The 16,513-nt window shown below is 36.3% G+C and overlaps 1 protein-coding gene across 1 annotated transcript in view; it reads left to right on the top strand.

Moving 5' to 3' along the window:
* ADK (adenosine kinase) overlaps positions 1 to 16,513 on the top strand; it is a 504,899-nt gene that overhangs the window by 388,190 nt on the left and 100,196 nt on the right. The window contains exon 8 of the mRNA XM_068981947.1: positions 9,409 to 9,444. Within this exon, the coding sequence (XP_068838048.1) occupies positions 9,409 to 9,444 (36 nt within the window). The remainder of the gene's footprint in view (positions 1 to 9,408; positions 9,445 to 16,513) is intronic.

The following is a 16,513-nucleotide window of genomic DNA, read 5'->3' as shown; positions in this document are numbered from 1 at the left end:
ATTTTACTTATCTTAAGGTTAACAAGCTGTAGCCTGGTCTCCATAGGCCTTCAGTTCTTCACTGGTAATTCAGTAAAGAAGAAAAATGTCTGTTTTAAAACTTATACGTATTCTACTAATAGCATAATACAGGGATTGCTCAAGTTCAAGTGACCTAACATTCATATTTGGAGTCCTAGAGAGGAGAAACAAAACAGATATTTGAAGTAAAAAAGAGTGAAAATGTTCCAAATTTGAGGAATACTATAAACCCAGAAATCAAAGAAGCCCAACAAACCGCAAAAGAAACAAGGAAAAAAACTACACCAAGGAACATCATAATCACATTGCATAAAATCAGTGATAAAACAGATTTTTAAAGATATATTCTATATAGAGAAACAAAGATAAGAATGCATCTGAGGGCTTCCCTGGTCACTCAGGGATGATCCTGCCAGTGCAGGAGACATGGGTCTGATCCCTGATCCATGAAGATCCCACATGCTGCAGAGCAGCTAACCACGTGCCACAACTATTGAGTCTGTGTTCTAGAGCCCAGGAGCCAAGAAAGAATGCATCTGAAACAGTGCAAGCTGAAACTTGTCAATCTCAAAAGCTGAAAAGTTGTCAATCTCAAATTCTATACCCTGCAAAAATATCTTTCAAAAATGAAAATGAGGTAGAGACAAAACAGCTAAAAGAGTTCAGCAGACCAGCACAAACCGTTCAGAAATCATCGGATCCAGATGCCAGCTATTATGAATACATTTTATTTGGTATTGAATATATACTTTAATGTCTCCGAACCTTCAGATTTTTATTTATGAAAGGAGAAGAATACGTATTTTATGGGATTTTTATGAGGATCAAATGAAATGAAAATAATTGACACCTGTTAAGTGTCTTCATTATGCCATGCACATGGTATCTCACTAGAAATGGAAATAAAACACCCAATAAGAGGCCTACTCCCCTAATCGTTTTCTTATCCTATCACCTCTCCTCTTTTTTTTTTTAGCAGCTGAAAAACTTGGATTAGTCTATAAGTTAGCCCAAATAGCTAGTCAATCAAATTTTGATGAAATACTTTTCCTAAACTTGCTTTCCTTTACCTACCATCATTAAATATGCATAACAGTGGGAGTGATGAACAGCTTTCCTTGGTAAAACAGACACATCACCTAGTAAATCATTTTGTGAAAGGATTAAGTATGTTCTAAACTGAACCTAATTTATTTGGCTTATAATTCAGCTATGTGATTTTTTTCAATCATGTTTATGAAGGTATACTTTATTCACTTTAATTTTTATCATTGGATAGGGGCCATGCTTGTCTTTATAGCTTATACATTGCCCCACAGAGTTTTTGACACTCAATAAATGTTAAATAACATTTATATTCAGCATTCTGCAGGCAGGAAGCATATGGTAATAAATGCCAGAGCACAGGTTGAAAATCTCCCAGAAGTTGTATGTTCTTTGAAAAACCAGTACAGATATTTTCATGAATGAAACATTTTAAAAGGGGTTTCTCAGATTTATATTTACTTAAAAATATTCTCCAGCCTTTGTTTACTTTATTTACAAGTTAAAACTTTTCCTCTTCACAAATAATTTAGTATTAAAAGTAGTATAACATTAATGCAGTCTCATAGGAAAATATGTAAATATTTTTATAAATAAGTACAAAGTACATTTTGTAAATAGTACAAGGTAAAAGTAACTCATAGTGTGAAGGATAGTGTGAAGAAATATTTAGAGGCTTAAGCAATATCAGTTAGTTTGGTTCAGTCATGACCAACTCTTGAGGACCCCATGGACTGCAGCACACCAGGCTTCCCTGTCCATCCCAGCTCCTGGAGCTTGCTCAAACTCATGTCCATTGAGTTGGTGATGCCATCCAACCATCTCAACCATCTCCCCTTCTCCTGTCACCTTCAATCTTTCCCAGCATCAGGGTCTTTTCCAATAAATCAGTGCTTTACATCAGGTGGCCAAAGTATTAGAGTTTCAGCTTCAGCATCAGTCCTTCCAATGAATATTCAGGATTGATTTCCCTTATGATTGGCTGGTTTGATCTCCTTGCTGTCCAAGGGACTCTCAAGCATCTTCTCCAACATCACAGTTCAAAAGCATCAGTTCTTCGATGCGCAACTTTCTTTATAGTCCAACTCTCACATCCATACATGACTACTGGAAGAACCATAGCTTTGACTAGATGTGTCTTCGTTGCCTAAGAAATGTCTCTGCCTTTCAATATGCTGTCTAGGTTGGTCATAGCTTTTCTTCTAAGGAGCAAGTGTCTTTTAATTTCATGGCTGCAATCACCATCTTCAGTGATTTTGGAGACCAAGAAAATTAAGTCTGTCATTGTTTCCATTGTTTCCCTATCTATTTGCCGTGACGTGATGAGACCAGATGCCATGATCGTATTATTTTTTGAATGTTAAGTTTTAAGCCAGCTTTTTCACTCTTCTCTTTCACTTTCATCAAGAGGCTCTTTAGTTCTTTGCTTTCTGCCATAAGTGTTGTGTCATCTGCGTATCTGAGGTTATTGATTTTTCTCCCGGCAAGCTCAACTCCGGCATGTGCTTCATCCAGCCCAGCATTTCACATGATGTACTCTGCATGTAAGTTAAATAAGCAGGGTGACAATATATAGCCTTGACGTACTCCTCTCCCAACTTGAAATCAGTCTGTCTTTCCATGTCTGGTTCTAGCTGTTGCTTCTTGACCTGCATACAGATTTCTCAAGAGGCAGGTAAGGTGGTCTGGTATTCCCATCTCTTGAAGAATTTTCCAGGTTGTTGTGATCTACACAGTCAAAGGCTTGGAAGTAGTAAAGCAGAAGTAGATTTTCTTTTTCTGCAACTCTCTTGCTTTTCCATGATCCAACAGATGTTGGCAGTTTGATCTCTGGTTCCTCTGCCTTTTCTAAATACAGCTTGAACATCTGGAAGTTCACAGTTCATGTATTTTTGAAGCCTGGCTTGGGGAATTTTGAGCATCATTTCGCTAGCATGTGAAATGAGTGCAACTGTGCGGTAGTTTGAACATTCTTTGGCTTTGCCCTTCTTTGGGATTGGAATGAAAACTGACCTTTTCCAGTCCTATGGTCACTGCTAGGTTTTTCAAACTTGCTGACATATTGAGTGCAGCACTTTAACAGGATCATCTTTTAGGATTTGATTAAGCAATATAAGTCTTCATAATGCTACAGTCCATGGGGTCACAAATAGTCAGACATGACTGAGCAACTGAACTCAGCTGAATATAGGAAAGAAATTAACAGCAGATAGTTCCTTATCATTAAATGTCAGCATGACTCAGAGATGTATCACTGCTACAGCTAAGAAATGATTAATCACAATCAGGTATAGAAAACCATTTAGATAGTATGTTTCTAAATTATCTTTCCTTTATTTTCTCACCTGTGATTGATCTGTTAGCCACGCTTGTTTGGTTTGACTTTTGTGAGGATTTTTTTAAGGATTAGCATAATCTGAATAGAGAGGTTTTCTGAATTGGACCATGTTAGTTAACCTCTTAGAGGCTTAGATTCCTCATGTATAAGATGTGGATAGAGAATCTGGGCACAGCTTAGTTTGGTGCCTCTCAATTCAGAGTCTCTTACAAGGCTGAAGTCAGGATGTCAGCCAGGGCTGTAGTCCTATCACTGCTTGGGGAGGATCCACTTCCAAGCTCATTCACGTGGCTGTTAGCAAGCCCTAGATCCTCTCTGATGGTTAGTTATGGGCCGCTCCATGGGGGAACTCACAACATGGCAGCTTATTTCCCCTAGAGCGAGAGCTGAGAGAGAGCGTGTGAGCAAAAGAACAAACAAACAAGGCATCCCATCACTTTTTGTCAGGTATTTGTTAAAAGTGAGTCTCTTAGTCCAGACAACACACAAAGGGGAGAAAATTTTACAAAGGATTTGAATGTCGCCAGTTAGGGATCTACACAGTAGGCAACCATTTTAGAGGCTTCCTGCTACACATATGATCCATAGATAGGACAAATCATGGAATGTACTCTGGATGCTCTGAAATTCATTTGCTTAAATTTTCCTAAGATTTTACCAAAAGCTTGAATTTAATGGGTGATATGATTTTATAGTTCACATTAAATATTTTCCTTATTCCTAGTAATAATCCAGTCAGTTTTGTTGGACTCAGTTTTACTAATATAAACTGATATATACTGAGTGACTTGCCCAAGATTACATATCAAATCAGCTATAAAATGGTAACCTTAGTGAAGGTCTTCTAAGCCAACTACTCTTTCTGTTTGTCTGTAACTGCTTCCTGACCAATACTATCTTGCATTTAAAACCTTCAAAAAAGGCTTCATACATATAATTGTATAAAAATATATGGATTTTATTTATATGCAGAGATTTTTATACATAGATTTATATAGATAGAGACAGACATAGATATCATTCCATCTTAGACTCTCATGTACACCACACCATTTAGGATTTACAGTATTGTTTCAAATATTGCAAGTTGAAGTCCAAGAAGATGTATAACAGCTGTAACACTGATGTATCTCTAGCATTATAGTATCTGTTAGCCTAAAACTATCCTTGCAGGGTAAATACTAGTTGGATGGAGAGATGAACAAACAAAATAAAACTGTTTTGGTGGTTCTATTCTCCCTTGGCTTTTCCCAGAGCTCTGGCTGGACTCCTATGACTTGAGTGAAGACCATGCAAACTCCAGTGAGTTTGCTGCTTCCTGTTTGCGTTGGAGCAGCAAAATAGTTTATTTTGAATGGATGAGCTGCCTTCTGTGGATAGTCAGAAGTTATCTTTCTTTGGTCCTAAGTTGGATGTTCTTTTTTTACTTCAGTCCATGAAGTTTCAGTCAACACCCAAGATCCCTCATGTCCTATGTCGAAAAACAGAGTGGTAACATAAGCAAGCAGATAATAGCTCTAAATGGATTCAGTGCCTTGAAATGTAGAAGTAGGAGAGCAAGGGTTACGAGCTATGATAGTGGTGGGTAGTTTGTAGTTACACCCTTCAGATTACCCTGGAGAAAAGAGAGATGATTTTTTAAGGCATGTCGCTAAATTCTTAAAATAACTTTGTGGTTTGGTTAGTAGGAACATCTTGTTTCCCTAAAGGAAAAGGATAGTTCCTACAACCAATAAGTTAATTTGGCAAAGTCTCAGGATATAAGGCCAATAATACAGAAATCATTTGTATTTCTGTGTAACTAGTAACAGATAATTAGAATGAGATTAACAATATGGCCTATTTATGGTTTTAGTTTTATAATGACTACAGATAATTCTACATAAAATCAAGGTGTTATCAGGCAAAATGCAAAGAAAATAGTTTTCTTCTTAGATAGAAAGGAAATTGTTGTATTTTCATACACACAGACACACACTGGAGTTGTTCCTTCCTTTCCTATATAACCTGAGAACTGTGCTTTTTAGTAGTGGTTTGCTAATCCCTTTAAATAGTTCTTCATGTAAATATTCCATAGTTTTCATTAACCATGAATTTCAGCTTTATTTTTTAAACCTCTACTCAAAAACTGTTCTTGGTTGTTGCTGCATCCTTTTAGCCTAGTCGGTGAAGCAGCAAGCCTACTGCAAATCCTAAATAGCGTGGTGTAGATGAGAGCCTAAGACTTTAATTATATGCCATTTTATTCACAACACTCAATTCCAGGAAGGAAAAAAATGACTTTGTTGTTGTAAAAAGACATATGTGAGTATCATTCATTGTAAACCAAAAATGATACTGTATTATAGCTTAGACAACAATGGGAACTGATTTTGAAAATGTGACCTGTATGAGAAACTGAATAATAGTGAAAGTTATCAAAATGGAAAGTAGTGTTAATGTGAAATACAGCCTTCTCAGAAATACTCTTTCCTGGCCTGTTTCGTTTTGCTTTTGTTGCTTGTCATGCATGAATGAAAGTGCTACACTCTCAGGGGAGCAGGAAAGCCTCTGTGTCGGTTGTTTATTTCCTTAATCCCTCCTCCTTTGTGATTTTTGATGTCAGATCTAAAATGGAAAGCCTGTAAATATAATGATTATCACATGGATAATCACCTGCATTAGGGACCGCCATGCTTCTCTATTCTAACCCTAGCTGTTCTCCACATGTCACATCCACTCTGCGGTTGGATTTTAACCTGACTGCTTCATTAGATTTGTGAAACTCAGTACGTGGCGCCCTGGGGCAGCACAGATGGGGACTTGCTTGTTTTCTTTTCTCACTTTTACTGCGAAGGCACGCTAAAAAGTCCTTTTCAATTTAGTGTGATCAGTTCACTTGGAATTACCCCTGATATTTGGAACCTGCCTTACTGTTCTGCCCACCAGTTATGCCTTTTTTCTTCCCTGATTTCTGACCTAATGCCTTTTCTTTTTGTCCCTCCATGCAGTGAATCTTAGGACTAAAATTCTCCATCAAATTCTTACTGGGTCAAACTGTTCCTCTGTGTTGTTTTATTTGTTTTGCTGTGAGGGAAAAATAAATGTTGTTCCATCGTTGTATCTACAAACACCTTCAGATCAGAGGTTAGCTGTGGGAAAGTCTGCAGTGATGTGAGCCAGCTGCCTTTACTAATGGAGTGACTGGGGGCACCAACGCAAGATCAAAGGAAGGTGGGAGGAAGTCGGGAGATAAGATCTTTTTAAGCTATAGAACAAGTGCTTAGCTTTTCAGTGATAGGGCACAGCTCTGCAAACCTGTGTGAGGGGGCGCTAAGATAGAAAATTGAGTTGACTTTTCTTCAGCATGTCCTTCCTCAGTCAGAAATATGTTAGTGCTTGGAATAGTTTACAGATGTGGAAGAGTCCTAGGGCTCAGTTTCATTGAAGAATAATGATCTGACATTGGTAAATGTGCCTTCTTGCAATTAGTCAGTTCTGTTGTACCCTAACGGATCACAGTCTATTGCTTCTTACTTTGGGGAGCAAAACTGGATATTAAAAAGGCAACTTATCTACTGTATGTGAATTTTGAGTTTTTATGTCTTAGTACAGTTTTAGTCGTACAGATTTGTCATATTAACTTTGTCTTACATTCCTTTAGGTTTCTTTCATGCTTCTGATAAAGTTCCATATAAATAAGTAGTTCTCATAAAGCTGTTTTGTTGTTTTTTTCATATAAGAATTAGCTTGGTTAATTCTTGAGTTGGACAACTTGGAAAAATTTTACATTGCTATCTTTTGAACCCTATCCTTTTCCTTGACATCCAAGCTAGTAAATATTATTGACTGTCTGGTATACAAGATTCTGATGGAAGTAAATTGTCAAGAAGGCTAACCATCCTTACCCCAATTGTCAAGATCATGATTTAATTTGTTTTATCTGTATCAACTAAGGTTAACTCAGTCAGTTTTATGCTTCTCTAGTGAACAGCCTAAGGAGCTGTACTTTCAGCTTATCACTTTCTATTAACTTCAGTGTTTAATTGTGATAGTATGTTTCACTCTTCTCAGACCCTCAAAGTGGTTCTTTAAACTTACAGGGTATTAGTATATTGGACTATAACTGCATACATACTTCTTTTCTCTATGTTTTCCTTAACATGTAGATAGTACCCAGATTTGTGCTGGAGACATTAACTGTAGTTTCTGCCTTACATGGTTTGGTGCAGCAGTCATTTTAGTCAAGTTGGATCTGCTCACTACTCAGGCTCACATCCCATCCTTCTATTAATATCTCTTGGCAAAGATAATTCTGGAGGAATGTAAGTTAAGATGTAGAGACTCTTGACAGTTGTCTGCAGTTTTTTTTTTTTTTTCATCTTCAAGAGGGAAGTGGAATTGAAAAGTAATATTGCCTCCATGTTCTGTATCAGTACTAAAATGAAAATATATGCACAAAGTAGAGAATGAAGAAAGGGGAAGGATTTGGTTACACAGATGTCTTTTTGTCATTTGATAGCCTATTATAAGGGCATTAGATTATATAATAATGTTCATCAGATTGTGTCCTTAAGATATATTTAATATCTAGAAAAACATTGTTTTAAATTTAACTAAATTTTAAAAAATATTCAGCATTTGTTACCCTGTCATCTTAAATCAGAGAGAAATGTGGGGATAAACATTTTATTACACAAATTTTCAAACAGGCAAAAAATAGTAATACTGAATACATCTAGATACATTAATATTTTACCATTTTTGCTTCACTTTCTTTTTTTGTTTTTAAGTTTTCTAAAATAAATTACATATACCATGCCATTTTATCCCAGGATACTTCAGGATACACCTGAAAATCTAGGATTTTTTCATATCAAGTTGATAATTCCTAATATTATTTGATTTCCATTTCATAATCAAACTTACCCAAAATGTATTTTACAACTGGTTTGTTCAAACAATTTCCATTTAAAATCTGTACATTACTCCTATACATTTTATCATGATGTTGACTTACTAAAAAGACCAAGATACTTGTCCTGTCTGACGGTAAAGTGTCTGTCTACAGTGCAGGAGACCCGGGTTCGATCCCTGGGTTGGGAAGATCCCCTGGAGAAGGAAATGGCAATCCACTCCAGGACTATTGCCTGGAAAATCCCATGGACAGAGGAGCCTGGTAGGCTACAGCCCATGAGGTCGCAAAGAGTCAGACACAACTGACCGACTTCACTTCACTATGGATTTGTTTATTAGCTTTCTCAGTGTATCATTTAACTTGTTCTTCTATCCTCTATACATTTCCTATAGATTGCAAGTTATTGAATAAAATTTTGATTAATTCATGTTAAAAACTTTATAGATGGTGCTCTGTACCTTATACTACATTATGACAGAAGCCACAGACTATTTGGTGATCAGAATATTAGGTAGTAAGATTGATCACTGGGTTAAAGTGATGACTGCTTGATTCTTCCGCTATAAAGTTATACTTTGCTCCTCGTGACCAGCATGTGATCTTTGATACTTTGATTCCATGAAATAACCAGTTCCCCATCATTCTTTAACCTAATGAATTGAGCATCCTTTGATGACCTTTGCCTGAATAAATCAGAGATTGCAAAATGGTGGGTTTTCTGAATCTAATTTATTAGCAAACATTCTTCTTACAGAAGAGTTTTCTGAAAGGTATTGTTTTAATTAAAAACATAACCATCAGCATCTTCCTTAGGTTTCAAATGATTTTCTTTGTCGGGGTCAAAACACCTGAACTCATGGTGACAGCTACAGTAAAAACATGTACTACATCTTCTTTATTTCAGCTTGTGAAGTGTGTTGACATTTGCTGCCTTTTTTTTATGCCAAGGAAAAAAGAAATCTTTTTTTCCGTGTAAGAATAAAAATTGAACTATGTGAGTATATTGAGATAATTGTGTAAAAAGAAGACTGTTTGAATGAGTTTCAAAATGGATTATTTCTTCATTACCTAGCACTTTATAATTAACTGTTCTTTTTTTTTATTTCAGGAAGCTGCCACTTTTGCTAGAGAGCAAGGCTTTGAGGTGAGTTAACCCACAATTGCACACTAAACAGATCCTAAAGGTTTTTTCTAGCTGATAATGAAGTTCTTTTGGACAGTGATTGATGTGCTATTATACTCTCAGAGCCTCGCAGCAGTTGCCATGGAAACTTGGCAGTCGTCATGGTTTCTTTGTTCTGCCAGCACAGTGTTATGACGCACTCTGCTAGGTCTGCACCCAACATCGCCTACAGATGTTATTTATTGAATTTTGAAAAGCCTCTTGGGAAGCCAAGAGGTTGGGCACGGTTTCAAGCTGCCTCTGCAGATATGGGGCCTGTCAGTTTGTTCAGTTAAAAAGCTACCTCATTAGCTGCATTACATTTCATAAGAATTCACTGCTAAAGCAGTGGTGGAGCAACACTAAATAGTGAAATATAATGTCATTTAAATAATTTCAACCTTACCACATGTAGATTATCATTATGTAAATTAATTTCCAAAAGGTTATACTTAACTGTTGTTAGGAACTGACTAGTTTAAATCCTTCTCATATGAACTTCCTGTTTGAATCTTTTTTTCTTTTCTTTCTTTTTCCTCATTTCTTTGATAGCATAAAACATACACATTATCTGAAACACAAAATTGATAATTGTTTTAATTTTCAGATAATCAGTTCTGTTTTCCTTATAGAAATACTATCCTGTTGAGATTCCAAACTCCATATAGTTGTTGTTGGCAAAATTAAAATAATAGCCAAGACCATGTTTTTACATATATAGTATCTACCTTCCGCTAGATTGTTGGGAAACACTGACTAATCTAAACCCAGGCTAATTGACAGAGATTAAATGAGTGTGTGACTTTTATCACTATCTTATTTATTTAGCCAGAACTCTGTAGAATATTGTGTTCTATATAGCAAACTGGAATGTGTGATGGAAGTAAGTTTTTTAAATTTAACCTGACTAGATCTGGAATATATAGAAACTCTTTCCTTATTTGCATGCTCAGTATTGTCTACCATGTACAGAAACTGTGAGCGTTGACTGGATATATTAGTAAGCTTACTTTGAACTCTTTAGAGAAAGGTGTTTTATAAAAATTGTGAAGGAAATGTTATTTAAATGTACTAAAGACAGATTCGTTATTAAGCAACAAAGTGATACATGTGTATGTTATCCATGTCATAGGACTTGACAACCAAGGTGCTGCTTTTTCTTGGGGGAAGATAGTGAGCATGTGGTATAAGTATTCTACTCTCAAGGTCCTATATAAAAACTGTGTCAGGGCAGGAAGCTGCCTCATAGCTCTCAATTAATGGAAACTATCATCATTTCTTGGGAGTTTGCTTTTTTTATTTTAACATATTCTCATGAATATAAGGTTGAGTCACATGAAGAAGGAATAAAGATTTCCAAGTAATTTTTATCTAATTTAAGTTTCCCTTTGTAATTTCCCAAACTGGCAATTGCTGTACAGGGCTAAATGTAATGAGGGGAACGTTCAATTTAGAAAGACAAATGTTTTGATCATGAAACTATAAGTAAATATTTTAAGTCATGTTATAAAGTGTCACTGATTTTAAATTTCAGTGTTAACAATTAATATTCTCCATTGTTACATAAAAATTCTTCAAATAAAACATATATAGAGTATAAATTTGTGTCCTATTTTATGTGCTAACATTTAGAAATGTATTTCAGTTCTAAAAAATAACCACTTTTATAAATGCTTAGATATGTAACATGTATAACAAATGATTCTGTAGTACCTGATAATAATTTTAATAATTTATTAAACCTTACTAATTCAGTTTTATTGTCCTGTTGAGCTTACATGCTTTGAATATGCCTGGTTTAAATTCAGTCTTAGCAACAAGCTACTTTTTCTGTTTTCTACTAACCAACACCATATTAACCTTTCCATTAGTTCTTACTTATTGACTCTAAAGTTGTTTCTTTTTACCATAAATCTGCCATAACTGATTACAACATATGAACAAAGTGATGATTATAATAGTATACCTTATTACCTCCTGACATAGCAAAACTCAGTTGGTAACTGACAACGGTGTGTTAGATTGTATAAAGTATACAGTGTCTTGATGTATCCCTTCATGGGTTCCCTAAAATACTGCAAGCACTTCAGAATCTGTAAAACCCTTGATTAGAATACCCTGAAGTCGGTATTTTTAATAAAATATAATCCTTGTACTGAACGCTATCTAGAGAAAATGAATGATTTTAAAATGTCATTTACAGTTTCCTTAGTTGGTTAGATAGTAGTATGAAGGCATAGATTTGAATCTTAGTATTTTTAAAGACTCTAACAAGAATAAATCATTTAACAGTTTAATGTCTGTGGGAATGTGTCAGTGCTTTCAAGTCTTGTGACAAACTAGACAAGATCTGTATCTATTTCCTCCCAACTTTAATTTTACCTCTTAATTTGAGACATGAATGAGAGGAGAGAAGTGAAAAAATTAAAGAGAAAGGAAAGGTGGGCACTTTTTCTTCCCACAAGTCCTGCCTTCATTTTCTGTTATAAATCCCAATCAGTTCCCAAAGCCACTGAGTGTTGCCACTAGTGATCTGTCTGCTAAGAGACCAATCCAAATGCATCTAAAAATAACCAGTGTTTATCATCAGGAAATATCCTCAGTGACATTGTTTATGATATTCTGGTTAGCTTCTCTGCAAATTTCAGATAATCTTTAAGAAAAAAATCTTTAATCTTTAAAGTGAATTGGGCAATTTTCAGTAAGAAGCAGCAGCTTAGGAGTGCACTGGAGAATGAGATAAAAACTGGAACTAGCCAGAACACAAAGCAGAAGAGAGAGGAATGTATATATATATATATAGGTTGATGGAAAATTGCATAGTGCCTGATTTAAATGACAGACCTGCTAAGAATTTAAAATGACAATTCTTGGTGTAAAAAGTTTCATGGGGCCTTTTATTATTTTGGAAAATCGATTCAGACTGCAGTATGTTTTTCAACCAACCTTATTAAAGGTTTGTATTTTTAGAACCTAAATAGAAATGAGGCAATTAGCAATATGTTTCATTATGAAACCTTTTAAAAGCACTATTGAAAATTGATTTAAATTAAGGTGAAGAACATACCTCCAAAACCTAAATAAAACTATTCTTTGTGTTCTCATTCTCAGTGCAATAGAGTATATGCCAAATGATGAAGAGAATTCATACCTTTTCTGTTGTATCAGTTACTCCATTTTACTCCAAGCAGCAAATTATAATTTTCTTATTTTAGAGCTCTAAAATACAATACTTCTAACCATAGGGGAAATAAAGCAATCCTTTTCCATTTTCCCACTTCCCTACAGCCCATGACTCTGCCCAGAGACTTCCAGGCTTATAGTCTTTCTCTGACCGATGACAGCTCTATCATCTTAGACCACTGAGAGAAGAAAGTATTGAAAGTGCTATCCAATAGGCATCCAAAAGCCATGTGTAGCTATTTAAATTAAATAAAATTACAAGTTCGGTTCCTTAGTCTCTAGGCACATCTCAAGTGCATGCCTACGTAGATAGTGACTACCATATTGGACAGAGCAGATGTAGAATGTGACATCCTCACAGAAACTTCCATTGATTAGCCCTGGATAGTAAGTCCACAGAGTTTCAGAAGGTGTTGATGACCAAGGAGTTCTCCAAGATTTTCCTGATGTTCCTGTTTTCCTCACAGATATAAAGAATTCACAGTGACTGATTGCCAAGAGTTTCTGGAAATGAGACACTAAATTAGATCATGTTTGTTGATGGAGTACAGTACTGCTTCCCTAAGTGACTGAGTTCCAAATGATAACAGTTTTGAAACACTGAATTAACAGAAAGAGATAGAATAGTCTTGATTCTCTTGATTTAATCACTTACTCATTCAACAAATCCACTTGCTGAGCACTTACTTTGTGCCTAACACTTCGATAGACCCTGAAGACAAGATAGAAATAATGAAAGTGTACAGTAAAAGAAAAGATGGGAGTCTCCTATTTTAGATACTCTGATCATTGGAGTGACTTCTGAGGAAGTAAAACTAAAAAAACACAAATATCAGTCGGACACGACTGAGCGAATTCACTTTCACTTTTCACTTTCATGCTTTGGAGAAGGAAATGGCAACCCCCTCCAGTATTCCTGCCTGGAGAATCCCAGGGACGGGGGAGCCTGGTGGGCTGCTGTCTGTGGGGTTGCCCAGAGTCAGACGCAACTGAAGCAGCTTAGCAACAGCAGCAGCAGATAGGTGGTAACAGTATTCTTTTACATTTGTATCGTCAGTTTGTTAAAAATGGAGTGAAGACAATATATTAATTTGGAAAACAATGCTAAATTTAAAGTGTGTGAGCACCAGTGACAATAAAAGCATAATTTGATATTTATGAAATGATTCAAAGTTTATAAAACATTTTCTAACATATCATTAATACATTTAATATTCATACAAACCTTGGAGGGGTAGGTAGGGCATGTATTGCCATATCAGTTGAACAGAAAAAAAAAATAAACTACATAACATGTTCAGAGTCACATAGCTAACAGATAATGGAGTCAGAATCTGAGCTCAGCTGTCTTGAATCTGGTGATCTTTATAAACTACACTTCTTTCTCACAGTCTAACATATTGGAGGAGGAAATCAGATTTTCAAATGACCTTGGAAAATGAGAAATATCTGGAAATTCAGAAGTTGAAATTCACTAGGGTAAAATACAATCCAGAATAATTAAGAAAAATATCATGTTTAAATGCAAGATCAGCAATGACTTGTGACTGTGGCATATAATCATTTAACATGAAGATGCTTTAGTTTTGTGATCACAACAGAAATCACATAACCAGAATTCATAGATGCAGTATGATCTGTAGATAACAGGGAAGAGTTGGAATCAAGACTTTGTGGATGCTAGTCCTGGCTCCACTTCTTAGTATGTTTATGACCTTGGGAAGTTACTTAACCTCTCTGTGACTTATTTCCTTATCTGTGAAATGGGGATATAGTAATAGCACCTATTTCCTAGAGTAGTTAAGATTTATTGAATACTTTAGAGCTATGTACATGGCTCTTGCTTTCTGCATCTATAAAATGGCGACATAGTAATAATACATACTGTCTAGACTGGTTAAGAGGTACTGAGTATTTTAGAGTGCTCATAGCTGTTCATACATGGCTCATATTTAAATTGTGGGCTTTCTACTTTTTCTTCCTTTTTTCTCTTTCTCCTCCCTTATTGGATAACATAATTGAATTCTCAATACTCAGAACTCTTCAGAAGGCTTCTCTGTGGGCCAGTGGTTAAGAATCCACCTCTTGGAATGCAAGAACACCAGTTAGATCCCTGGTCCAGGAAGTTCCCACCTATTGCTGGGCAACTAAGCAACTAAATGTGTTACAAGTAATGAGCCCACTCACTACAACTAGAGAAAACCTATGAGCAGCACTGAAGACCCACCACAGCCCCACTCAAAAAATTCTTGAGGTCCTTTCTAGAGATTTTCAGGCAACTTAGGATTTGACAGTTTTGGAGTATATTTAAATGACAGTAAATATAGGAAATACATTAATATTTATTAAGTACTTGGCATGTGCTAAATACTGCATTCAGCTCTTTCACTTACCTTATTTTTCCTCCTCATACACAAAGAAAACAATTTTTAACTTTCTATTTTGAAACAATTTTAGTTTCAGAAAATTTTAAAAATAGTACAGAGCATTTTTGGATACCTTCACTTAGCTTCCCCTAATGTAAACATCTTACAGAACCAAGCTGTAATGATCAAAACCTGGAAGTCAACATTAGTACAGTGTTAGTAACTGAACTATAGAATTTATTCTCATTTCACCAGTTTTTCCTCTAATTTCTTTTTTCTCTTCCACAATCTAGTCCAGGGTCACATTGCATCTATTTGTCTTCTTAGTCTCTTCTTATCAGACAGTTTCTCATGCATTCCTTGTTGTTCATGATCTTCATACTTTTGAAGACTGCCTGTCAGTCATTTTGTACAATGTCCCTCAATTTAGGTTTGTCCAACATACAGAAAACTAAGATCATGGCATGTGGTCCCGTCACTTCATGGCAAATAGATGGGGAAACAGTGGCTGATTTTATCTTTTAGGCCTCCAAAGTCACTTCAGATGGTGACTGCAGCCATGAAATTAAAAGACCCTTGCTCCTTGGAAGAAATTCATGGCCAACCTAGATAGCATATTAAAAAGCAGAGACATTACTTTCCCAACAAAGGTCTGTCTAGTCAAAGCTATGGTTTTTCCAGTAGTCATGTATGGATGTGAGAGCTGGACTGTGAAGAAAGCTGAGCACCGAAGAATTTATGCTTTTGAATCAATCATTGATGCTGTGGTATTGGAGAAGACTCTTGAGAGTCCCTTGGACTGCAAGGAGATCCAACCAGTCCATCCTAAAGATCAGTCCTGGTTGTTCATTGGAAGGACTGATGTTGAAGCTGAAACTCCAATACTCTGGCCACCTGATGCAAAGAGTTGACTCATTGGAAAAGACCCTGATGCTGGGAGAGATTGAGGGCAGGAGGAGAAGGGGGCGATAGAGGATGAGATGGTAGGAAGGCATCACCGACTCGATGAACATGGGTTTGGGTGGACTCTGGGAGTTGGTGATAGACAGGGAGGCCTGGTGTGCTGCGGTTCATAGGGTTGCAAAGAGTCAGACACGACTGAGCAATTTCACTTTCACTTTTCAGTTCCATGTATTGGAGAAGGAAATGGCAACCCACTCCACTGTTCTTGCCTGAAGAATCCCAGGGAGGGCAGAGCCTCGTGGGCTGCTGTCTATGGGGTCGCACAGAGTCGGACACGACTGAAGTGGTTAGCAGCAGCAGCAGCATTGTGCCCTTGTCAGTGCCACATAATAGGGATATACATGATATCCCAATGTCTTACTCTTGGTGATGTTAACTTTGATCACTAGGTTAAGGTGGTATTTATCCTCTATGAAGTTAACTATTTTCCCGTTGTAGTTGATAAAATATCTTGGGGGTGATACCTGTGCAGATATCCCATTTTACCCACTAATTTAAGCATCACTAAAGTTGATCACTGGGGTAAAGGGATGTCTGTC

This window comes from Capricornis sumatraensis, chromosome 10 (assembly GCF_032405125.1).
Source record: "Capricornis sumatraensis isolate serow.1 chromosome 10, serow.2, whole genome shotgun sequence".
NCBI classification, from domain to species: domain Eukaryota; kingdom Metazoa; phylum Chordata; class Mammalia; order Artiodactyla; family Bovidae; genus Capricornis; species Capricornis sumatraensis.
Note: the sequence above shows the minus strand (reverse complement) of the source record. Positions and strands in the feature narration are given on the sequence as shown.